At 53.7% G+C, this 23,799-nt stretch overlaps 1 protein-coding gene across 1 annotated transcript; it reads left to right on the top strand.

Moving 5' to 3' along the window:
* On the top strand, positions 1-22,509 carry RHCG (Rh family C glycoprotein). The gene is made up of 11 exons (XM_034783985.1): positions 1-214; positions 10,545-10,731; positions 12,923-13,073; positions 14,796-14,943; positions 15,869-16,035; positions 16,957-17,094; positions 17,186-17,322; positions 17,953-18,077; positions 20,427-20,500; positions 20,926-21,003; positions 21,639-22,509. Exons 1-10 carry the CDS (start codon positions 28-30, stop codon positions 20,992-20,994), a joined length of 1,383 nt encoding a protein of 460 aa, XP_034639876.1. The 5' UTR covers positions 1-27; the 3' UTR covers positions 20,995-21,003; positions 21,639-22,509.
* The last annotated feature ends 1,290 nt before the right edge of the window (positions 22,510-23,799 follow it).

Raw genomic sequence — 23,799 nt, forward strand, 5'->3', positions numbered from 1 at the left:
CTGCCCGAGCAGGCGAGCTGGTCTGGGATGGTGAAGAACACATACATGCGCTGGCGGCTGCCGCTCGTCTGCCTCCTCTGGGAGGTCGCTATGATCGTCCTCTTTGGGGTCTTTGTGCGCTTTGACCCCGAAGCCGATGCGCACTGGAAGGAGGAGCAGCGCCAGAAGAATCTCACCAGTGACATAGAGAACGATTTCTACTTCAGGTATCCATGTGAGTACTGCTGGCAAGCACCAGCCTCTGCACTGGTAAATGCCACACCCCGCACAGGCTAGCCAGGAGGGAGGCGAATGAGACCGATGTCACTGAAGTTCTGAAAGGGCTCGTGAAAGTCCAAGACAAACAGCCCCAGGATTGTGAAGGCAGGCACTGCGGGAACTTCCCCCAGCAGCTCTGCTCATGCACCTCCATCCCAGCCTGCAGTACCCCTGGCTATTGCAGCTCTGAGTCCCCCCGCACTGCCCCTGCCCCCCCCAGTTCTGCCCAATCTTGCTCCACATCTCCCTGTTCTATCCCAGTATTAGGCTCCCCAGCAAAGCCCTCCCAGAGCACCTCAGTCCTGAACTGCAGCTCCCCCTCACCCCATCCCAGTCCTGTGCTGCTCACCCAGCTCTGCCAGTGCACCTCAGTCCTGACCTGCAGCTCCCCCCCCATCCCAGTCCTGTGCTGCTCACCCAGCTCTGCCAGGGCACCTCAGTCCTGACCTGCACCTCCTCCCCCACCCCAGTCCTACCTCCTTCCTCCAGCTGTGCAGATGCACTCCATCCCTCACCAGCAGCAAACACCGAACCTCTTGTGGGGAGAGACTCTCAGGCTTGGTCTACACTACCCCCCCCCCAATTCGAACTAAGGTACGCAACTTCAGCTACGTGAATAACGTAGCTGAAGTCGAAGTACCTTAGTTCGAACTTACCTTGGTCCACACGCGGCAGGCAGGCTCCCCCGTCGACTCCGCGGTACTCCTCTCGCCGAGCTGGAGTACCGCAGTCGACGGCAAGCACTTCCGGGTTCGACTTATCGCGTCCAGACTAGACGCGATAAGTCGAACCCAGAACTTCGATTTCCAGCCGTCGAACTAGCTGGTAAGTGTAGCCAAGGCCTTAGACTGGCTGGTTTAGGGATTTAGATATATGCCTGCTAGAGCGCAAGTAGGACTGAGCTCATTTCACAGTCACATGAATCTGCATTACCTGCAACCACGGAGGCGGAGGGGAGCAACTGCAGGGCTAAAGGAATGTGGGAATGTTTTATGTACTGCTGGGATCCTTGAGCTTAAGCCTAGGCCCCCCCGCTTAGCAGGCTGTAGGACATCAGAAGAGCTCTCTGCTTGTCCAGTGAAATACACTAAGGCAGGGGTCTTAAACTCAATTTATCTTAGGTCAGTGCCAGTCCTCAAATCCTTCCAGCGGGCCAACAATGTCACTCATGCTGCCCAGAACCTGCCCCCCCAAAACTCTGCCCCCCACCTGCCTAAGGCTCTGGGAAGGAGCTTGGGTGGGGGAGGAGGTCTGGGGTAAGGGATTGGGGTGCAGGCTCTGGGAGGGAGTTTGGGTGCAGAAGGGGCAAGAGGTTGGGCTCTGGGAGGGAGTTTGGGTGGGGGAGGGGGCCTGGGGGTGCAGGCTCTGGGAGGGAGTTCGGGGGTTGGGGGGTACGGGGAGGAGGTGCAGGCTGTGGGAGGGAGTTTGGGGGTGTGGGGGGAGGGGTGGAGGCTCTGGGAGGCAGTTTGGGGGTGGGAGAGGGTGGGGATCTTACCTGGGCTCCATTGGCCATAGGGGTGCTTGGGGCGGGGGCAGCGAACGGAGGCACAGCCCTGCCCCTGGGCCTCAGGGAAGGGCCGGCAGACACGGGGAGTACGCAGGCAGACACCACTCAGCTCTGCTGTGCTGCGGGGGTGGGGGAGCGCCTGGGGGCGGCAGGTGGGGCCAAGGGAGAGACCCGGCCCCAAAACTGCTGGAGCCCTGCGGGGCACAGTGGGGAGGCCCGCGGGCCGCGAGTTTGAGACTCCTGCACTAAGGAGAAGAGGAGGAAACTGTGTATGAGTCCATAGCAGTTGGGATGTGGTATGTGGGAAGCAGGGTTTATATTCTGTAGCCTGTCCCTGCTGGGTTCCAGCTCTGTGAGGACGCATGTAGGCAGAGATGCACATACCCAGAGGTGTCTGCATTCACCTTCTGTTCTACGTATATAGTTTCAGACGTGCCTGGAGATCCTTTGGGAGGAAAGGTGCTGGTGGCTGTTACCTGGCCAAGCAGCACAGGTGCTTGTGGCGTCTCCCCTCCCCCCAGCACATCCAGGCCAGGACAGCGCACATGGCTGCCCGTCAGTCCTTGCTTCATACAATCCTGCCACCAGATTGAAAGGATGGCTGGGGTGATTCCCTGCCTCTGGTGAGTCACCCCTTCTGACCTCAGCCCCATCGTTCCTGCCAGAGAGGACTTATCGCATCTTCCTAAGGGGCAGCGCTTTTGCCCAGAAACTGGGCTGGTTACACCAAAGGTGTGTGGCCTCCCACAAACTCTTCAGGCCCTATGACTGGAGCACTTTGCCATGCCAGTGTCATGTTCCCACCCTGCCCCATGGAGCTGAGTGGGGATGGGTGTGGCAGCACCTCACTGATCAGCAGGCCAGACCCTAGAGCAGGCCTGCACAACTCATAAAGTGGCAAGGGCCATATTACTCCAAAGAAAACAGCTGAGGGCTGAAACCCCCCAAGTGCCGCCAACCCCCCCCAGCGCCACCCAGCTCCCCCAAAACACAACCTCCCCCCCAGCGCCGCCCGCCCGCCCCACTGAAACAACCCCCCCAGCGCTACCTGCCCTGCGGAAACAAACCCTCCTTCCCCAGCGCCGCCCCACCGAAACAGCAGTATTGAACCTCAGTAATTTGTTATAGCAGGCCCTTAAAGTAATATAATTAAGGTAAAAGAAAAATGTCTTTTTGCTAGAAGTAGAATAAGATCTTCCCCCCACTTTGTAATCAATTGCCCTGTTGAATGAATGAGGTGTGAATGAGGAAGGCGTGGAAGGCAGGCACCTCCAGACAGCTGCAACCCTTGGAGCGGGCAGGGCTGGCTCTAGGATTTTTGCCGCCCCAAGCAAAAAAAAATGTTGGCCACCCCCCATTTTTTTCGTGCCCCTCTGCCCCCAGCCCCGCCCCAACTCCACCCCTTCCGAACCCCTTCCCCAAATCCCCAACCCCGCCTCCTCCCCCGGTGTGCTGCATTTCCCCCCGCCCCATTGCTTCCTGCGGGCCCCCCGCGACCTCCCGCCCTAGCTCACCTCTGCTCTGCCTGCTCACCCAGGCGTGCCGCCACTCCGCTTCTCCCCCTTCCCTCTCAGGCGAGGGAGGGTGAGGAAGCGGAGCAGCAGCGCATTCAGGGGAGCAGGCGGAGCAGAGGTGAGCTAGGGTGGCAGGGTGCAAGAAGTAACGGGGGGTAGAGGATCCGCTCCCCACTCCAGCTCACCTCTGCTCCACCACTGCCGCCTCCCCCTCCCCCGAGCGCCTGCCGCTCGACTTCTCCTCCCTCCCAGCCTTGCTGCGTGAAATTGCGGTTGCGCGCGCGGCAAGCCTGGGAGGGAGGGGGGAGAAGCGGAGCGGCAGCGCATTCAGGGGAGCAGGTGGAGCGGAGGTGAGCTAGGGTGGGGTTGCACAGGAAGTAACGGGGGGGTAGATGAACGACTCCCCGCTCCAGCTCACCTTTGCCACCTCCCCTGAGCACCCCGCCGCTAGGCTTCTCCTCCCTCCCAGCCTTGCTGCGCGAAACAGCGGTTTCATGCGCAGCAAGCCTACTCACTCCCCGCCACTGCCTGACCGCTCACCTACTCAGCCCCGCTCCCTCACCCGCCGCTTGCCTACTCACCCCCTCCCCTCCCCGCGGGCCACACAGTGAGCCCACCTACTCAACCCCCGCGGGCTGCACAGTGAACCCTGCCTCCATTTTCCTCTAGCTGTCACTGCCCTCTAGCTGCCCTGAGATTCCCCTCTCCCAGGAGCAGCCCCTGCCCTTGTCACTTGCGGTGGAGGAGGGAAGGCTGTTTTCCCTGGAGTTCAGTGCTGTGGAAAGTTGACTCAAGGCAGAGGCTAGCATTCTGGGCAAGCAGTAGCAAAAAACACCTTTGCTGCTCCAAGATCACTGGGCTGGGTAGAATGAGGAAGTGCTGTGCCACCCAGAATAAGTAAACAGGTGCTGAATGAAGGGCTCTGATGTCCTTAACGCTGGCTGCTTTGCCCTGGGCTCAGCTGAGGACTGAGGCACACATTCTGGGAGATGACTGACGGGGGCCCCAATAATGACTCATGGGTGTAACAAAGAAGTTTGATCTGCCTCCGGTATCTTCGTGGCATTCCCTTCCCTTGCATCAGGGCCCTTTCCAGTCGCTCAGGGCTGGCAGAGACATCTGAGGAGCTCGGGTCTTTGCCTTAACACCCTTGCTTCACTTTGCTAAACCAGGAGCTAACAGTGAGAGTGGGCCAGTCCCACCAGCTCCCAGACAGCTCGGCGTGCTCCGAAGCACCAGCGCTCTGCTCTCTGACAAAGCCTCGCTCCCGCTAATTAAATTGCTGCAGCCTAGCATATGCTGCAACAATGTATCCTCTTTTACAGCTAGCGAATAGGAACTAGCTCCATTTCCCTCATGCACACCTAGGTTGGGACTCCTTAGCCCCTTACTAGCCGGTTTAAAATACGCAGTGGTAGCACCGAGGTGCAAGGTGAGGGTGGGTGGGAGGCTGACCAGCTATGGGGGGTGGAAAGCCAGAGAGTGAGGCAGGCAGCAGAGAGGGTGGCAGGGACTGATGGGGATGGAAGTTGGAGCCAACACAGGGAGGATTTAAAACATTGTGTGTGTAAAATGGCTAGATGATGGGTGCTGTGTGCACAGCACCTCACGGCTTGGAGGAGACGCCCTGGCACTTGCAGCAGGGGGCTGTCAGCTGGGATAGACACAGCTGCATTAGGACTGCAATGGAAAAGGTGCAGCGTAGGCAGGTGGCAAGGTCTTCCCTGGGCAAGGAGCATTCATTACTGTCACGTTCACATCCAGCCCCGAGCGCTTTGGGCAAACTCTCAGCTGACACACCAGCACCAGGTGAGGGCTGTTCCGCTGGCAGAGCCGAGACCGTTCCTCTGCATGTCCCCTAAGGAACCCCAGTACCTCAGGGCGTGTGTGAGGTGGTTCCTGGTGCAAATGATCTCTGTGGAAACCTTTGAGCAGATTCAGGCGTTGGTATTATTTTGAACTCCTGTGGGGGGTGGACATGGCAATACAAGCGGTGTCCTAGGGGGCCCCTTTTCCTTAGATGGGAGGGTTTCAATTGCTCTGGGTTTAGCTGGCATCAGAAGATTAGTGGGGGCGGGTGAGATGCCCCCTCTCCCCAGCAATAGGTAACCAAAGCCAGTTTCCTGTGCTGTCCCACCTGAGTATAGCACTGGGAGCAGGGCCAAGTGCCACCATCCAGCACTGCTTCTGCGGGCAGCACTCCCAGGAGTGGGACACTCAGCTATTTCAGAGATAGGGGGAGGGACTATGCCCTTGAACACAGTGTGACAGACACCAACCTTTGGATCACTTGAGGAGGGGAGAGCATGCACCTCCCATAGGCAAGGCAGCTGGGGGATGAGCCATTTCTCTGGAACAAACCAGCTGTGGTGTATAGTGGGGGAAGGGACAGAGGCAGGTATGTGGAGGGTGAACTGGGTGCATGAGGACAGGGGGCAGCAGCAGCATCTGCAACCAGAAAAAACCGACTCCACCAAGCTCTGTTGACAGGAAATTCCACCTGAGAGGACACGGTAGGGGAGTACAATACAGGGCCAGGACTGTTTGACATAAGATCAGGGAGACATGAAAGGCAAATGAAAATTACTTTGGTGTTTGAGCAAGTCACAGGGGATAGGGTAAGATCATCCAAGGCCTTCAGGCATACTGCCTGGGCAACTCGGGTATTTCAGTGAGACAAAAGGACCCCTTGGTGGGAGTGTGTCAGAATATGTGGGCACCTAGATGCTTGCGAGGGTCCCTGCATTGCACATGCTGACCACTTGGAACTACGAAGTGATAGTTGCTTTAGGAGTCAGATCTGCATTCTCTAAAATTCCAGCCCCACCACTTGGACTAACAAAGCGTGTCTGTTGGCTCTAGGGGACCTATGCCACATGGCCCTGTTCTGATTCTGTCCAGGAGATGGCAGTAGTACACACCCCCTTCCTTGCAATATTGTCATTACAGCTGCAGTAAATGTGACAAACTGCAGCTGACCTTGAGGATTTCAGATACAAATCCCTCAAAGAGGCTTGCAGGTCCCAACCCAAGGAAGCATCTCAGGCTGGCAGCTTCCTCATTAGGTCATGTCCTTATCATCACCAAGCGCATGCAAGATTTGTGTTAAGTTTATGAGGGCCACCGACACAAGGCCCAGGGAGACGGGAGCAGACATGCCACAGGCAAGCTGGGAGGCGTGCAGATGTCTGCCAGGGAGGGAGTGACGACCAGGCTGAAACGCCAAACGCGTTTTGTCTTGTTTAATAAACTGGATGTGCCCTGAAGGCCAAAGGCTAGGCCACTGATTAACCCCTTCTAGGTTTGTCTTGTCCAAAGCTAGGGCAAATGGGACACAAAATACCTGCCATTCTCAGATGGGGAGGTCTAGCTTCCTAGAGAAACTGTCCTGGATTGCTGATCCCATTCTGGTGTCTGAGTTCTCCCTGGCTCACAGCAGCTTCCCTGTGCACTCGGGCCATTGTCTCATGTTGCCACAGGGATCACTCAGCTGGCTAACCCCTTTACGACTGGCCTGAGCCCCGGTGCAAGCCATCCGGCTGGAGTCACCCTGGTGGGTGGCAGCTCAGAAGAGTCTGCCCAGATGGGAGATTGTTTCCAAGGATGAATGAGGGACTGAGCCATGGAGCTGTTTAGAACAGTAGTTCTCAACCAGGGGTCCGAGGTCCCCTGGGGGACTGCGAGCAGGGCCAGCATTAGACTCACTGGAGCCCAGGGTAGAAAGCTGAAGCCCTGCCACATGGGGTTGAAGCCCGGGCCCTGAGCCCTGCCACCCGAGGCTGAAGCCGAAGCCTGAGCAATGTAGCTTTGCAGGGGTTCCTGTGGCATGAGGCCCCAGGCAATTGCCCTGGTTGCTACCACTAATGCTGGCCCTGGCTCTTTATATGCAAAAACCCCATTATTGTGACACAGTTGGGCTATGGAGTTTTTATAGCATGTTGGGAGGGCCGCAGAAAGAAAAGGGTTGAGAACCCCTGGTTTAGAACATTTCCATTACAAATACAGTGTTCTAGTTAAAACAAAGGAGGCTAGAAACGAGAGACCAGCCCAGTTGCCTCTAAGGATTATGTCTTTCAGAAAAGGATTTACTTATGAAAACCATGTGTCCAAACAGTGTTAGTCCAAGGTTGACCATGTTTACGCTACAAGTCATGCACACTAACTCTCATGGTGCTAGTTCAAATATATGCACCTGAGCTGGGAATGACACCCCAGCTCATTGTGTAGGGGTAGCCACTGTGTCTACACTGAGCTATTTGTTAAAATCTCCCATGGTGGCATTAGCCCCAGTGTGGCTCTGTGGGTAGTGGCAATGAGGGCCACACTAGTGTAGATAGGGCACTGGCATTTTTTCTGTGTCACCTCTGCTTAGAACAAGTCTAGGTGGTTGAAAGCCTGAGGGATGGTTTTCATTAGAGTTTCCATCCTTGGTACCACAGTGGAACTGACCTGGTTTGTGCAGCGGTAGAAGGTGCTCACAAAATAGCAGCAGATAAAGAGTGAACAGGCCTGGGAAACTCTCTCTTCTGGCCCTAGACATGGTTCCTCCTGGGTATGGTTGAAAAATGTGGGCAGGGAGGAAGGGGTGTATAACTGTTTTGGGGTGCCCATTTCCAGGGCTGTCAATTCAGCCACGTTCAGCAGCAGCACTAAAATTCACTTGAATTTAAAATCAGCTGGTGAAATTCCCTGGAGGATGAATCATCTGTTCTGAGTGTGGGGGAGAAGGGCTGAAAGATTCTTCAGTGTAGACAGTATTCCAGGGGCCATACTCTTCCTGTCAGTAAACCGTGAAGGTTACTAAATGGCAACAAGCTAAAACCCAAGTTATGTAATAAAAACTTAAGGGCATCGTGACATCTACTCTGCCCATGTGAGACGCAGACACATTACTCTTCTCAAGGGCAAACAAAGTACCAAGTTCTTAGATTGTAAACTCTTTGGGATGGGGATGGTCTTTTTGTTCTGAGATTGTACAGCTCCTAGCACGATAGGGTCCTGGCCTATGAGTAGGGCTCCTTCGTGCTACCACAATACAGATAAATAATAATAAAATAATATAATTAACATCTCAACACCTGAACTATGACTTTTGGGCCTTATTTTTGTGTTATTTCTCATAATCTTGATTTTTGCCTAAATATTTTCGTTAAAGTGAGAAATGTCAGTTAATATTATTTAATTGGCAATAGGCGTATTTATTGCTTCCTTTTTTTTTTGAGAATGGTGTTGGATAGGTAGTCTAATAGGGGAGAGTGCAAAAAGAACAGGAGTACTTGTGGCACCTTAGAGACTAACAAATTTATTAGAGCATAAGCTTTCGTGGACTACAGCCCACTTCTTCGGATGCAGATTGGCATTTGAGACCTATATGGGCTGGATCCTCGGCTGGGATCAATCAGCACGGCTGCATTAGAGTGAGTGGAACTATGCTGACTTACCCCAGCTGCGGATCTGGCCCTGTAGCTCGTCTGTATGGATTTTCCTAGGTTTTGCCGAAAGAACAAATAAAAGCCAGAGTCTGGCACAGTGTGACTGGATCCCATCCACATGTGCTTCCCCCCACACCTTGGGAGAGCTTGTAAAGTGCACAGTAACTGAAACCAGGACTCCTGCAGACCCATGCTTCATTCAAGGCCTGATCCGACTCCCACTGAAGTCAATGGAAAGAATCCCATTGGCCTCTGTGGGAGCTGGATCAGACTCTCGTCGCACACCTCTCAAGACGTGCGCTTTCACTAGATGGCAAACTAGCCTCAAAAACGCAGCCAGCCTTCCCTCTGAATGCTGGGAAAAGGGCTGGAAAATCCATTGTAAGTGTCAGAGTCTAGACCGGACTCCACATGATTTAGCTGTACGGTGTTTTCCTTTCTCTGAGCTAGCCATTCTCTAAGCCAAGCTGACAGTGCCCAAGCACTTAAACAACAAATATGCTGTGCTGTTGTGCAATATTCTGCACACTGTGTAGTACAGACATTGACGTACCTGAGCAATATGGCATGTTTACCCATTCCATTCCACAGTGGCAGAGTGCAGCGTATGCTGGTTTGCTTGTGGGATCCCCCTGGGAACTGGCGGAGGGAACCGGCCCTCGTCGTCCTCCTCTTACTCCGGGGCTCAGGAGGCTTTTGCACACATGGTTTTTATAGTTTAATTTATAACTGTGCCAAGTTTCACTTTACATTGTTGAGGCTGATCGTTATCGGAAAGAAACCAGCAGCGCTGACATCCACTCCAGGTTTATCACATCAAGAATTCCTCTCTAGAGGCTCATCAGTGCCAGATCGTATGGAGCGGTGTCTGAGCTGCCATGCCCTGAGTGCCAGGCTTACTTAGTACACGTGTCCAGTAAAGCGGCTGTGCACCTCCAGTCAGACGAAGGTTCACTTTAGATTAAGAAAACAATGAAACAAAGAATGAAAGTCTCTGGGTGAAATCCTGACTCCGCTGAAGTAAATGGGAGTTTTGCTATTGACTTCATTGGGATCGGATTTCACCCTCCATTGAAGTGAGCAGAGTGTGTGCCTCTGTCCATCTGTTCTCTCTTGTCCTGTACTTAGATTGTAAGCCCCTGGGGGCAGGGACTGTCTTTTTGTTCTGTGTTTGTACAGCGCCTAGCACAATGGGGACCTGGGTCCATGACTGGGGCTCATTTGTATGTGCTCTGATAATACAAATAATGGCTGCTAATAATAATAGTTCCCAGAGCAGGAAGGCAGAGAGCAATCAGTGACACTGAGTTCTGACCCAGCATAGACAGGTTGTTAGGTAAAAAATTATCAAAACATATGTTTTTTTAAATGAAAAAGGGTTTGTTAGTAAAGCAAAAGTGTGCACGGAAAATGTTAATTCTGATTCAAAGTCTCTTTTTTGGTTAAAAAAATGGAGATTGAAAAGAAAAAAAATGTGTTGGTAGATGTCTGTGCTTTACAGCTTAGGTTATTTTGATAAGTGTTTTGTTTTCAAAACTGAATATTTTTAGTGAAATGAAAACCAACGATGTTTACTGAAAGGGCTTTCCAAAGACTGATGGTTTTCCCTCAAAGCCAAAATATTTTACCAAAAAGCATTTCCAAAAACTGACGTTTTTTCATTTTTCAGTTTGTTTTTAAAATGTTTGTGCAAAATTTAAAATGAATTTTTTTTTCAACATTTCTCCTGAAAAATCATTGGTATTTCTGAACTAGAGCTAGTGCCGAGTTCCTAGGCTGGAGGATTCCCCCCCCACCCCCAACGCTAATGGTGAATTCTCCTCCCCGACACAGCTTTCCAGGATGTCCACGTGATGATCTTCGTGGGTTTTGGCTTCCTGATGACATTCCTCCAGCGCTATGGCTTTGGAGCTGTTGGCTTCAACTTCCTCCTTGCCGCCTTCGGGATCCAGTGGGCTCTCCTGATGCAGGGCTGGTTCCATTCTTTCGAGAATGGAAAGATACTCATTGGAGTGGAAAAGTAAGAGGGTTTTGGACTGATGGAAGCCATCTCCTGCTGGACAGTGGAGATGCAGGGAGGGGACCAAGCAGCCTGGAGCTTCTGCCCCTGCTCTATGTGGAGAAAGGGCGCTCCAGATCATATTACATCTTCTGCCCTGCCTGCTGTTAAAGACCCCATGGAGCCTGTTTCATAAGAAAAGGTCTTTGGTCTCAATTCCCCCTCCCCTCCTCAGCTGCGCAAGGTGCTGTGTACTTCTGGCTGGGTTCCACCCTCCACTCCAGGGGTGGCTGGCTCTGGTGGATGGTGAGGAAGGAGCCAGGTGAAACCAGCCACATGAGACGAATTCTCACAGACCCCAGGCCAAGCTCCAAGTGTCCGGTCCATTGTTTGCCCTCAGTCTTGGGACTTTCATTGCTCAGGTCCTTTTGGACAAACAGCCTCATATCTGATGAAACTTCATTATGCCATTCTTCACATGCTGAGGGCTAGGGTGTTACCCGCACAAAATTCTCTGTTACACACACTCTAGGGCACCCACCTTTACCCTTCTATGGGCTCAAGGTGTAACCCTGTTAACTTAGGCACCTCCACCCTTTCCCAGTTCTTAGGGCTCCGGATATAAGGCACCCAACTTTACCCTAAATTTGTTGCCTGCACATTCTGGGACATCCCACCTCTATCTAGTTCCTAGGGCTCAAGGCATAACCCAGTTGATTTAGGCACCCCCACCCTTTCCCAGTTCCTAGGGCTCCAGGCGAAAGGCACCTAACTTTACCCCCCATGGGCTCCAGGCTCTACTCCTTCGTGGGCTCTGGGTAAACACCCATTCCCTGTGGACTGAGAGCAAACACCCATTCCCTGTGGACTCAGGGCTTAATCTTTTGAGGGTTTATAGGGTCTTCCACCAGGGAAAGAGCCTTACACAGTAATATCCTACTTAACCTCTATTTATTAACAATCACCAAAACAGAATGCACACGCTAGGCATACCACTCCCAATAAGGCAGACAAACTTTTCCAGCTGGCCAGTCAGGATCAGGTTATCTAGGGGACTCCAGTTTCTGCACGGTGTAATTGGCAGGGTGTTTTGGTCTGGCAGCTCTGATCTTGGGGCTGTGTCCTGGAGTTGGTTCCCAAGAACTTCCTTTTGGATCCAGTTTAAATAGTGAAACTTGAGTCCTGCTTAGCTATACCTTAACCAATCATTTAACTAAAATGTTACAAAACAATTTTCTAGCCAATCCTAACATATTGTAAAACAATCCTTTAACCAATCGTACCCCACCACCTTCATTGATTTACACCTAGTAAAATTTGTTATGCAACAGACAAACCATCCAAGAACCGGACAGAGATCATACAGATAAACAATAGAGAAGCGGGGACCATAAAGATAAAACAATAAAGAAGTAGAGATTTCACAACCACAACTTGTTGATACGTTGCCAGACAGAATGCTACCAAACAAAGTTTTCTTTAACCATCTTAAGACCTGGTTCTTTATCTGGTGATGATGGTTACTATTAGGACAGGAGCGCCTTCTTAACAGCCCGATATTACGTTCTTTTAATGTAATTTAGATAGAATGTGAAGATGTGACTTTCTGCTGCTTAGCTCCTGGCTGCTGCTCTTCTAATATGGCTGCAGACAAAGGCCTCAGACCTTACAATATGGCTACAGAAAAAAGACTTTATCCTTACAAAGGGGCTCCTAACTTCCCACTGGGAGCTCCTCTGGGGAGCCCAGTGAAGAGAGACCCATAACTCATCTCACCCTTAGCCATGCATATACCGAGTACAATGATGGCAATTAACCAGAGGAACAGTTTACCCAGGGTTGTGGGGGATTCTCCATCACTGGCCATTTTTAAATCAAGACTGGATGTTTTCCTAACAGATCTGCTCTAGGAGTTATTGTGAGGAAGTTCTGTGGCCTGTGTTAGACAGAAGATCAGACCAGATGATCACAATGGTCGCTTCTGGCCTTCCATCTATGAATCTAGCCCACCAGGAGGGGGATGCAAAAGTGGTACTGTCTCTTAAAGGGACAGTATTCTAGTCACAGCCAGCAAGTGGGGTGCTGGTGAGGAAGCCAGGATGAGGTTCGTGTCCGGGCAAGGGTGAGGCTCTCTAGATTTGGGAGTGGTGGAGAGGGAGAATCTCCATTACTAACTTGCAGGTTGTTTTCTCTCCCATCCCCCGCTCCCCAGCCTGATCAATGCAGATTTCTGCGTGGGTTCTGTCTGCATCGCCTTTGGGGCCATCCTGGGCAAAACCAGCCCCGTGCAGCTGCTCATCCTGACGTTGTTTCAAGTCACGCTCTTTGCTGTGAATGAGTACATCCTCATCAGCCTGCTCCACGTAAGGCTCCCCTTGAGTCAGCAAAATCGGCAGCCTCTTGCCCTTCCTCTCTGGCAGTGCAAACGGGGTGTCACTGCCGGGTGCGGAGGGGGATGCAGGTCAGGAGTGAGGTGCAGCAGCAGAGCTGTCTGTAGGCTATCGTACAGTGCCTGGCTCCAGGCTCCCTTAACACAAGGGGTTAATTCCAGCCACAACAATTTAAGCAGAAATGTAAAAAGATTCCATACGCATCAATGAGCAAACAGCTGGGGCTACTTCCCCCGCCCTTTGGCTTCTCTCCTACCTTAGTCTGGGAACGGGAAATCTCCCCGGGTTCCACAAGCAGCGGCAGTGACTTGAGAGCACTAAGACTCAGACAGCCAGGGCATCTCCACACAAAGGGCCTGACGCTCTCTTTGGGTACGTCTACCCCACAGAAAACCCCAGCAGCAGCAGGACTCGGAGCCTGGGCCAACTGACTAAAAGTAACAGTGTAGACATTCCCATTCAGGCTGGAACCTGGGCTCCGAAACCCAACAAAGCTGGGAGCGTCTCAGAGCCCGGGCTCCTGCCACATCGGGAACATCTACATTGTTATTTTGAGCCCTGTAGTGCAAGCCCGGGTCCGTTGACCTGGACTCTGAGACTCGCTGCCGCGGGGTAGCCAGACCCTTTACGGCTGCACAGTATTTCCCTCTTGGCTCCTTCCCCTGCTGTAATATTCCTTTGGTTGAAGAAAATCAGAGCACGCCATAAAGTGAAGAGCTGTCTGGTAAAGGAGCACAGGGCCTCTGACAGCATACGAGAGATTTTTTGCTCTGGTGGAGGAAAAGAGCTTTGTTCTGAAAGGGGAACCCATTCACCTCGATCCTAAGTGCAGGTGGGGTCAGACTGGAGCTTGGGCGTGGGGATGAATGTTCAATCCTTTTCATTTTGGGGAACTGCCCATTATTTCCATCGGCATAGTCGTTCCTCCTGACACCAATGCTCTAGGTGAACTTAGCTCAGGAGAATGCCTTTGGAAAGCTCCCTTCCAGGAGAGTTCATCTCAGCAGCTGTGTGTTTGTGTTGAGGCCAAAGAAGAGGAGGGAAAACAACAAGCACAAGGCTGGGAGGCAGCAGTAGTGAAGGGAAGAGGGGAGGAAAGGAGGAAAGCCCAAGTAAGAGCTAAGGACAGAGATGACTGGGCTTCATTGTTCACGGTGGCCAGATCCTCATTACTCCCTTCCCCCGAAGTTCTGGGGTGTTTACACCTGGAGTTCTGAGTCAGCCCCTTAGAGAGATAAGGGCCAGCTGGGAAGTTTGGATCCAGATCTGAGCATTGCCAATGGGTCTGTTGTTCTGGAACTGCTGATCTCTGCTCATGGCCTTTACTGGGAGTTTTGTGGCTTGTTCTAAAAGCCCCAGGTTTCAAGGGGCAATAAACTCTATTTAAAAGCCCTGTTCTTTGTCTGCCATTTACCTGCCACCTCAGGGTAGTTCTACTCTGGGGATGCTGTTGGAACCCATGCGCCATGAAGTCACATGATGGAGGGGCCAGAAATGCCCTTTTGCCATGATGCCTTCCACAGAGGAGGCTAATTGGAAGTATGTGGCTGAGATGTTCTGCCTGCCAGTTGGAGGGACCAGGAGCATTTCTGTTCCCCTCCTGTAGTGACCCAACCTAGGCTGGACAGATAGATGGTTAGTTGATTGGCCAGAATACTCCCAACATGTGAATTTTCCTCTGCTCTGTGTCCACAGGTTAAAGATGCTGGTGGGTCCATGACCATTCATACCTTTGGAGCCTATTTTGGCCTGACAGTGACCAGAATTCTGTACCGGCCCAACCTGGAACAGAGTAAAGACAAGCAAGGCTCTGTGTACCACTCCGACCTCTTTGCTATGATCGGTGAGTTAACTGCGGACTTGGAGACTTCATGAAAGCTGCATCCCACAGACTGTGTGAAACCCGACTGGAGCCAGTGCCCAGGGCCGGCTCCAGGCACCAGCCCACCAAGCTTGTGCTTGGGGCGGCACCTGACAGGGGCGGCGCGGCGCTCCAGCCGCCAGGGAGAGCGGAGCCACAGTGGGCTCGCCGCCCTCCCCCGGCGCTCTGGCTGCTGGGGAGAGCGGAGCCCCGGCCGGGCTCTCCGGCCAGGCTCTCTGCCCTCCTCCCGGCGCTCTGGCCGCCGGGGAGAGTGGCCCACGGCCGGGCTCAGCGCCATCCCCTGCAGCGCTGGGGGGTGGGGTGGGAGGGGGCAGCGGGAGGCTTTTTTGCCGCGCAAGGCAAAAAAGCCAGAGCCGGCCCTGCCAGTGCCCTAGTAGTGAAAAACTGTGTATCCCATTTCCCAATCCTGACACCCCAGAGCTGGCCAGTTCCCCCCACCCCCCAAAGGCCGGATAAGATTAAAACTAGTGCTCTAGAATTGTAAAGCTCCATGTGCCATTCCCAGACACCCCAGAGCCCCGTACTCCCAGCCTGGGGTCCAACTGGAAGTGCTGCTGTGAGGTGAGAGGTTCCATGTGCCATTCCCAGACACCCCAGAGCCCGCCACTCCCCCCAGCCTGGGGTCCGATTGGAATTGGTGCCTTAGAAATGAAAGGCTCCACGTGCTACTGCAGCTTTGAGTTCCTGGTTAGAGTGTTTCGGGAAGAGTTGGCAGTGGAGGCGGAGCTGGGAGTTTGGGGCACAGCCGGCTTTAGCCTCCTCTCCATAGAACTATTATCTCTTGTGGTTTCTTTTTAACCCCCCTTCCCCTTGCTGCTCCCTGTTTTCCTTCCCCTCCCTCCTACTCCTCCCCCACACTGTCCCACTCCTGCCCCTCCTCTCCCAGGTACCCTGTACCTGTGGATGTACTGGCCCAGCTTTAACTCAGCTGTTTCAAACCACGGGGATGCGCAGCACCGAGCCGCCATTAACACCTACTGCTCCCTGGCCTCCTGTGTCCTCACCACTGTGGCCTTCTCCAGCCTGCTGCAGAAGAAAGGCAAGCTTGACATGGTAAGCACGGGCTGGAGACGCCTGCTGTGCCCTCTCCTGGCTCATGGATGACTGAAGGGCCAGGCAGTCTGATTGGGGGCTGCTTCCTTTGCTGGGTGTGCACTGGATTTCCTGGGGTGCGGAAGAGGCAAAGCCTCTGAGGGTAGGAGCTCTGGATGCAACAGCAGCTTGAGCCATGTTAGTGGGATGAATCTTTTGCAAAGATGTGCGGTACGGTATGTGTATCAGCAGGTGTGTGGGCATGCTTGGGCAAATGGAGGAGCGGATATGTGTGATCATCTGTGTGCTGGTGGACCCATAGGACAGCAGAGCCATGCAGATACCTGTGCTGCAGAGCCAGTGGGAATGGTCCCATGGTGGTGGGCATGTTCCAGGGTTGAACTGTACGGTGTCATGCAAGCATATGGTGTTAGATGTGTGTGTTTGTGAGGGAGAGGGGCCCACACAGTGACGTGTGTGTCAGAGCAGGGCCCATACGGTGTTTTCTGGGTGCTACAGGCGTGTGTATGTGAGAGACAGCAGGCCCCATACAGTGATGTGCTTGTGCCAGCACCAAACTTTGGGCATATCTGTGCAGCAATGCGCATGTGTGTATGCAGTTTTTTGTTTCCACTACATGAAAATGATACCCCAGCCCATCAGCTGTTGATATTTCGTCTTCAGTCTCCTTCCATTCATGTAACTTTTGGTGGTTAAAAATCTCTGGCTTCAGGCAAATCCAGTCATTGGGAATTTGTGATGGGCAGGGAGCCAATCCCAGTGCAAATGAAAATGGGCCCAGATCTTCATTTTTTCTTGAAACATTTTCTCAGCCAGTTCCCCTGCTTTTCTCCTTGCTTGGCTTGAAATGTTGCCATTAATGGGTTTAAAACTCTCTTGTCCCAAAGACGAAGTGGTAAGACGTGAGCGTTATTTGCGCAGGTTCATATCCAGAATGCAACGCTGGCCGGTGGCGTGGCTGTGGGGACCGGCGCGGAGATGATGCTGACTCCATACGGATCCCTCATCGTTGGATTCCTCTGTGGCATTGTGTCCACCGTTGGGTTCGTCTACCTCATGGTAAGTGCTGCTCAGAGGAATTCCAGTCTCTTGCCTCTTAGGGAGAGGAAATAATCTCTCCCTCCCTCCCTCCCTCCTCCATTCCCTCCAGCCATTCCTGGAGTCCAAGCTGCACATCCAGGACACCTGCGGCATCCACAACCTACATGCCATGCCGGGGCTTATTGGAGGCATTGTGGGCGCTGTCACCGCAGCTGCAGCCACTGAAGAGGTGTATGGAAAGGAAGGGTAAGATTGCTTACATCTCTCCCGTGGCAGTGGGGTGGGTTATGGGCCAGCGTGTGTGTTGGGCGGGAGGAAGATGAGAGATGAGTCAGTGACAGCAGCTGAGTGCCCCCTTACAGATATGCATCCTGAGTGGTGCTGGGCCTGTAAGGCTGAGTCAGGCTTGGAGGATTGCAGCCTCTTCCAGCTGCCCCCTGTTGGGAGCCCCTATAACTCCAAGGCCCACCTTCATTCTGGGTCTTGGAGGACTCTGAGTAGGGGCAATTGGGTTCATGAAGGGGCATCTCTTTATCCCTGTTGCTTCCTTTTCTGGGTCAGACTCCAGGATAAACCGTGAAGGTCTGGAAGCCACCCTGGGTCTCATTGTTTTTGGACCCCCCTAGTTTGCAGCCTGTTGGTCCAGGCTGAGGCCTCTGGGGGAGGGGGACGGCTGGAAAAGAAGGAATAAAAGCAAAGAGGCTGGGCTATGTTGCTACAATCTCCCCACTCCTCAATGGGAACGTGAGCTCTCAGTGCCAGGGAGATGGTTTGAAGGGGCTGTGAATGCAGCTCCCCCGTCCTCCACAGCACAGACTCCCCGGCTCAGAGGAGTGTCTCTCTGACAGCTGGTCTCATCATTTCCCTTCCTCGCAGGCTCATCAGTGCCTTTGACTTCACGGGTGACTACAAGGATCGGATGTCCAGTGTCCAAGGGGGGTTCCAGGCAGCTGGCATTTTCGTGTCCCTGGCCATGGCCTTGGCTGGGGGGGCCATTGTGGGTGAGTGAGTGGGATGCAGGGAATGGAGGAGAAGGCCCAGGTCCAGGCTGTGGTTGTAGAGTGGCCGGCTCAGCCATTCGAATTGCTCACACCCTGGCTTACAGGAAGGGTCCATCTCCTGAGCTAGAAGAACCCTTCTGCTCCCACATGCAGCCCCTGAAATTGAGATGAGCCCTAAGGCTTGCAAACATGTGGCATACCAAGACTATTTTGTTCCCCACTGGCCCTATCACAACAGCCCCTTAATACCTCTCCCACCCCAGCATTGCAGGAAGTCCGACCTCCACATGTGGCACTTCCAGATGTAATGATGTCATGTGGAAAGTATTGATTGGTTGAAACTATGATGTCATTTCCAAAAGTACTGCCCTCTGGAGGTGGGCCTTCCTCGTGCGGCAGCGCTGCTCTGTGCCCTGCAGGTCCCCAGCAGAATGGGCAGATCCTGGCTCTTGCATATAGTCCACCACGAGACACACTGGGATAAGGCACATCTTTGACAGCCTGGGGCAGGGAATTGCCCAGATGTTCTGCAGCCCCATCTGCCACTCCATCCCCTTTTAACAGGCAGGCCTGGCAGGATGAGACTTTGGGGCATGTTATGAACCAAAAGGGGGGCTGGAAAATAGCATCAAGAACCAAGAAGGCTGCAATGAATGGGGAACATAACAATTTTAGGGGATCAGTTCTGTATCCCAAACAGGGCTGAGCATTTCCAGGGAAAACAGGCCCAGGCTTGTGAGGTCCCCAAAGCTTCTGCTTCCAGCTGAACCCCACAAGCACAGAAGGGGGAGAGAAAATAGACCAGCAAATGTAGAACCCTGAATCTCAGCAGGTTCAGCCTGAGCCCTTGGGCCGGTTTGGAGGTGGCTGTGGATTCATTTGAGGTTGTCTCTGAGTGGGGTTGGGATCCAACTTAGAGGTTCATTTGGGGTTGTCTCTGACTGGGTCTGGTTCAGTTTGTGGTTGGTTGGGTTAGTTATGATTCTGGTTTGATTCAGTGCTGAGCTAGGGGTGAGCTCTAGTTCTAATTTTTTCTGCCTCTGATTGGCTGTTACACTTGCGGTCAGATGCTCTGCATTTCCCCATTTGACGTTTTGCTGCTACCATCCTGTGGGCGGTTGGGGTACGGCAGAATTCTAGCCCAAGCCTCTCCCACTGCCTCCCAGGGATCTCGGCTTCTTTCAGAGCAGTTCGCTCACAAGCAGGTCTCCATTCTAGGAAGCGCTTTTCTGCTTTCAGCATCTAACACGGGGGTGGGCAAACATTTTGGTCTGAGGGCCAAATTGGGGTTCCAAAACTGTATGGAGGGCCTGGTAGAGAAGGCTGTGCCTCCCCAAACCCTAACCCTATCTGCCCCGTCCCACTTCCCGCCCCCTGACTGCCCCCCTCAGAACCTCCGACCCATCCAACCCCCCCTACTCCTTGTCCCCTGACCACCCCCTCCTGGGACCCCCTGCCCCTAACCGCCCCCTTGGGACTCCACCCCCTATCCAACCCCCCCAGCTCCCTGACTGCCCCAACCCCTATCCACACCCCTGCCCCCTGACAGCCCCCTGGAACACCACCCTCTATCCCACCCCCCCTCTAAAGCCCCTTTCAGGATGCGGCCCTGCGAACATGGGCGGAGGACTCAGGAGGAGCAGGGGCAGCCATGCAGCCGGAGAGAAGCGGCGGTTTCACCTTCAAAGCCCCCCCTCTCTCCGGCCGGCTGCGCGGCTGCCCCGTGCTCCTCCTGAGTCCTCCGCCCGCGTTCGCCGTGCTCCCGCCACCCGCACCGTCCGCCTGCTCCCCTGAGGCTGCAGGTGAGCCTCCCTTCCTGCTCTCCCGTGCCCCCGCAGTGCAGCCCCCTCCCGCGCTGGCGGCACATCGCGCTGAGGCTGCGGGGGAAGGGGGACAGCGGGGGAGGGGTTAGCCTCCCTGGCCGGGAGCTGAAGAGCTCGCGGGATGTGGCCTGCGGGCTGTAGTTTGCCCTCCTCTGATCTAACAGATAGTAGGAGAGGAGATGGCCCCTTCCCCAGCTGTTTCCTATAGGGTTGCCCACATTGCTATAATGCACCACATGATTCACCCTTTAAAATTACCCCCAGCCTGTGAACTCCACTGAATAACATTGAAGTTCCCCGAAACAATATGAAGGGCCAGGGCTAGACATGCTCACAACTGACCCAACCTCACTTCACCTACAACACTGGGAGGGAATAGTTTCCCTGACCCGTCCCTGCCCCAACAGCTCACCCCAGCGGAACTCATCCCTGGCCCTGGCCGCTTGCCCCTGGCCCTGGCCCTGGCCCACTTGTTTCTCACTGATTGAGGCATTTCCCATCTCACTCTCTGTTTTGTGGCTTGAAGGTGCTATTTTGAAAATGCCGTTCTTGGGGGACCCTGCAGATGAGAACTGCTTTGAGGATGATGTCTACTGGGAGGTGAGCTATGGGGGCTGGTCCTTGTCACTGTGGCCAGGGCAGAGGGGCTTTGGGGCCTCGTGGCCTGTTTGCTGAAAGTGGGGGGGAGGGTGTCGCAGTCAGGTGCCCTTCGGCTGACGGGGATTTGGGACTCGGTGTCCAGCACTCGGCTGGGGGAATGGGGTTTGGTGATGGGGGGGCCGGTGAGTGGCAGGGGGAGGTGTTGGGATCATGTTTGTGGCTTTGGACCTGAGCTATGTGGACTGTTTGGGAGTTGTGGTGTGTCACAAGATGGCGCTATTGTCCATGACATCGCCGCATCATTGTTTATAGTTTTCCTCCCCATCTGTGTGGCTATGGCACCCCCCACTGGCAGGAAAGCAGGTTCTGTTGATACCTTCATGACAGGGCATCGGGGCCTGATGGAAGTTTCGTTGTCTTTGCAGGTGCCTGAGGATGAGGAGAGCGGTCTGTACCACATGCATGACCCCACCCTCAAACCTGTGACTTCCTAACCCACCTGGGTAGGCAGGGCTGAGACACATGGGGAGGGCAGGCCTTGGAGAGCCCAAGAGCTGGGCGGGCAGAGGGTGCCCCTAGAGCACTAGCACCCAGCACCTGGAAGCACTGCATGGACAGGGACTAGTGGATTCTAGTTGCCCTTGTGGCAACACACAAGCACAGGGCACTGGCCAGTGCCATGCACACATGGGCTCATCCATCAGGGATCCACGGCAGCATGTTTGCCTCGTGGCAAAAATGCTGGGCACCGAGACCTCTTTGGTGTGGGAATGGCAGGAAGGGGGTTGGGGAGTGGGTGTATATGGGTGTGTGGTGTGACTGTACTAACTTCCTGTTGTTGGTATCACAGTAAAGGACAGGATTTCACCAGGAGAAGGGTAAGGAGAGGTGCTAAGCGGCACAGCTCCTGTGTCTCAGGCCGTGCCCAGCGTGGTGAAACCTTACCCCAAAGGTGACTGCTCAGTCACTAGCTCAGTTGGGGGGAGGAGGCAGATGGCGGGGAGGGAGGTGGGTGCCGGGCAACTGCCAGGGGAATGTGCCAGGTGGCCGGTGAGAGGGAGGGATACTCTCCATCATCCTGCTGTTAAAAGGTCACAGACAGACCCCTGACCTGCCTCTCCCTCTGGGTTTCCTTTAGGTGGCATTCGGACTCCTCCTCAGTCTCGCTCTCCAGAGAAGCCATTGGTGTATTTCTAGAAAAGGAGGTGCCCTGCACCAATCCCCATCTGGACACAGACTCTTTGAGAGGTTCCAAAAGCCCCATTTCCTTTCCCACATTCCCCTCCGTGGTGGGATAGCCTGGAAGAGGCCCTGTTTACACTAAGCAACACACTGGAGAACAGCCAGTGAAGCCATACGTCTCTGCACAGGGCCAGAGGTTTGAAACGGACACTGGGGCATCTCCCTTAGCACTGCCCGGGGCAGCAGCAGTGGGAGAGGGCTTAGCACCTCTGGGGAGTTCTTTTACTAGGAGCTTGTTGGGTGGGATCTCTCAGGTTTCAAGTTCCCAGATTTTACACTGGAACAATTCAGCTGGCGCCATGCCTGGGCCCAGAGTTAACTGGGCCCACGACATCTTGGATGCTGGGGATTGTGGAGGGTGAAGGGACAATAATAATGGATCCAGTTTGGGGGTAAGAGAAGCCTGTCCTTGCAGCTGGGGGGCGCTGTTACACTTAGAGGAGATAAGCATACTTGGCACATATCCAGTGCTTTGCAATCGTTAATAATTAACCCTCCCAACACCCCTGTGAGGTGGGTAAGCATCATTACCCCCATTTGGCAGATGGGAAACAAGGGGCACAAGGAAAGAAAATCACTTGCTCCAGGGATTAGAACCAAGGAGTCTGGGTGCCTACCCCCTTTTTCAGTTCCTTTGCGACGCTGACTCAAAACAAGTGTTTGCTTTCTTGGCCTGACCACCAGGTCCCTGACACCTGGAGTTCGGCTGCCCTTCTCTCTCCCGCCTCTTTGTCATTAGCTTGTGCTCCTTGGATGTGTGAATAAAAAGTTCCACGTTATTCTTTCCAGCGCTGTGCACCGTTGGGTAATGAGCAGTGAGAGTCAGGTGGAACTCTGGCCGTTGCCCCATTTCCCCCAGTAGCAATACAAAGGGAGCCATTGTGGGAGGATGCTGGGATAGAGACAGATTCGCTTGCCATGTGATTGGTTCATGGGAATCTTTCAGCCCTCAATGGAAGGTTTGGGGTGGGGGAGGAGGGCAGGTTGATCCCTGTTTTTGTTGCACAGAGTCCCATGCTACCAGCCTCCTTGAGCAGGCCAACAGCCCCCTCCTGCCACTATAGTGGGGCGGGGAATGGGAATACTGCTGGTGAAAACAAAGGAGTGAGCATCTAAAATCCAAGGACATGGGGTGAGGGGAACCAGTTGGCCTATGGGCCCAGCACCATGTTCCTGAAATACATTGCAATCCATCTTTTCCCAGGTGCTGAGCCCCCCTCCCCTCAACTCCCACTGGAGTCAGGGGAGCTGGGAAGCTCCGCACCTCAGGGAATTGGGCCCACAAGGTCTGGTTTCAGACTGACTTCAGACACGTTGTGTGTTTTGAACACCAGGGGTTGACAATGCTGTTGTGCCTGGGACATATCAGGGCCTAGCTGCTTAGAGCCGAGCACTTACATGGGCTCTGATTTCCCAGAGAGCTCAGCTCCCATTGGCACCAAAATAAAGGGCCAGATTTTCCAAATTGCTCAGCATGCGGGGTGCTGGGCCCTTTTGGAAATCTGGCCCTGATGGCAAATGCTGAGCACTTGAAAATCAGGCCCGTACTCCGTAGGCACAACCATCCCAGCTGTGCTCACATTCTCAGCCAGTGTCCATATCAGTGACTGGTTTGAGGTCTGGCTGGGCATTTGGGTGCAGAGCTGTACTTGCTGCATGTGAAATCACAATAACCATGCACACAGATATTGCACCTGCATGGTTCTGATGATCTGGGCTTAGGACTGCCTTGTGGATCATTGGTGTCCTGCCTCTGCTTCTCCAAACTGCCGGTGTTTGGGTCCAAATGGTGTTGTGCTGGCTGCTTGGTGGAAATATTTTTGCTGCACAATGATCCCTTGCGAAAATGGGTCACTTTGCTCTTCCAGTCTGAGCAGAACTGCAGCCTCTGTTGTCCCCACTCCCATATTCTCCAGGCTGCAGGGACCGGGCCTCCATCGCTCTCCTGGGGAAGCTGTTTCACTGCCCAGTCACTGACTATTGGAAACTTTTCCCTCTTTGTTGGTTTTAGGCCATTCCTCCTTGCCTACTCCCTCTCCTGGGACAGAGCATTCCCT

This window comes from Trachemys scripta, chromosome 10 (genome assembly GCF_013100865.1).
Source record: "Trachemys scripta elegans isolate TJP31775 chromosome 10, CAS_Tse_1.0, whole genome shotgun sequence".
NCBI lineage: Eukaryota > Metazoa > Chordata > Testudines > Emydidae > Trachemys > Trachemys scripta.

Coding starts and splice junctions, on each gene's coding strand:
- RHCG (XM_034783985.1), top strand. CDS start 28: ATGGTGAAGAACACATACATGCGCTGGCGGCTGCCGCTCGTCTGCCTC. Junction 10,732..12,922: donor ATACTCATTGGAGTGGAAAA/GTAAGAGGGTTT, acceptor CCCGCTCCCCAG/CCTGATCAATGCAGATTTCT. Junction 13,074..14,795: donor TCCTCATCAGCCTGCTCCAC/GTAAGGCTCCCC, acceptor CTGTGTCCACAG/GTTAAAGATGCTGGTGGGTC.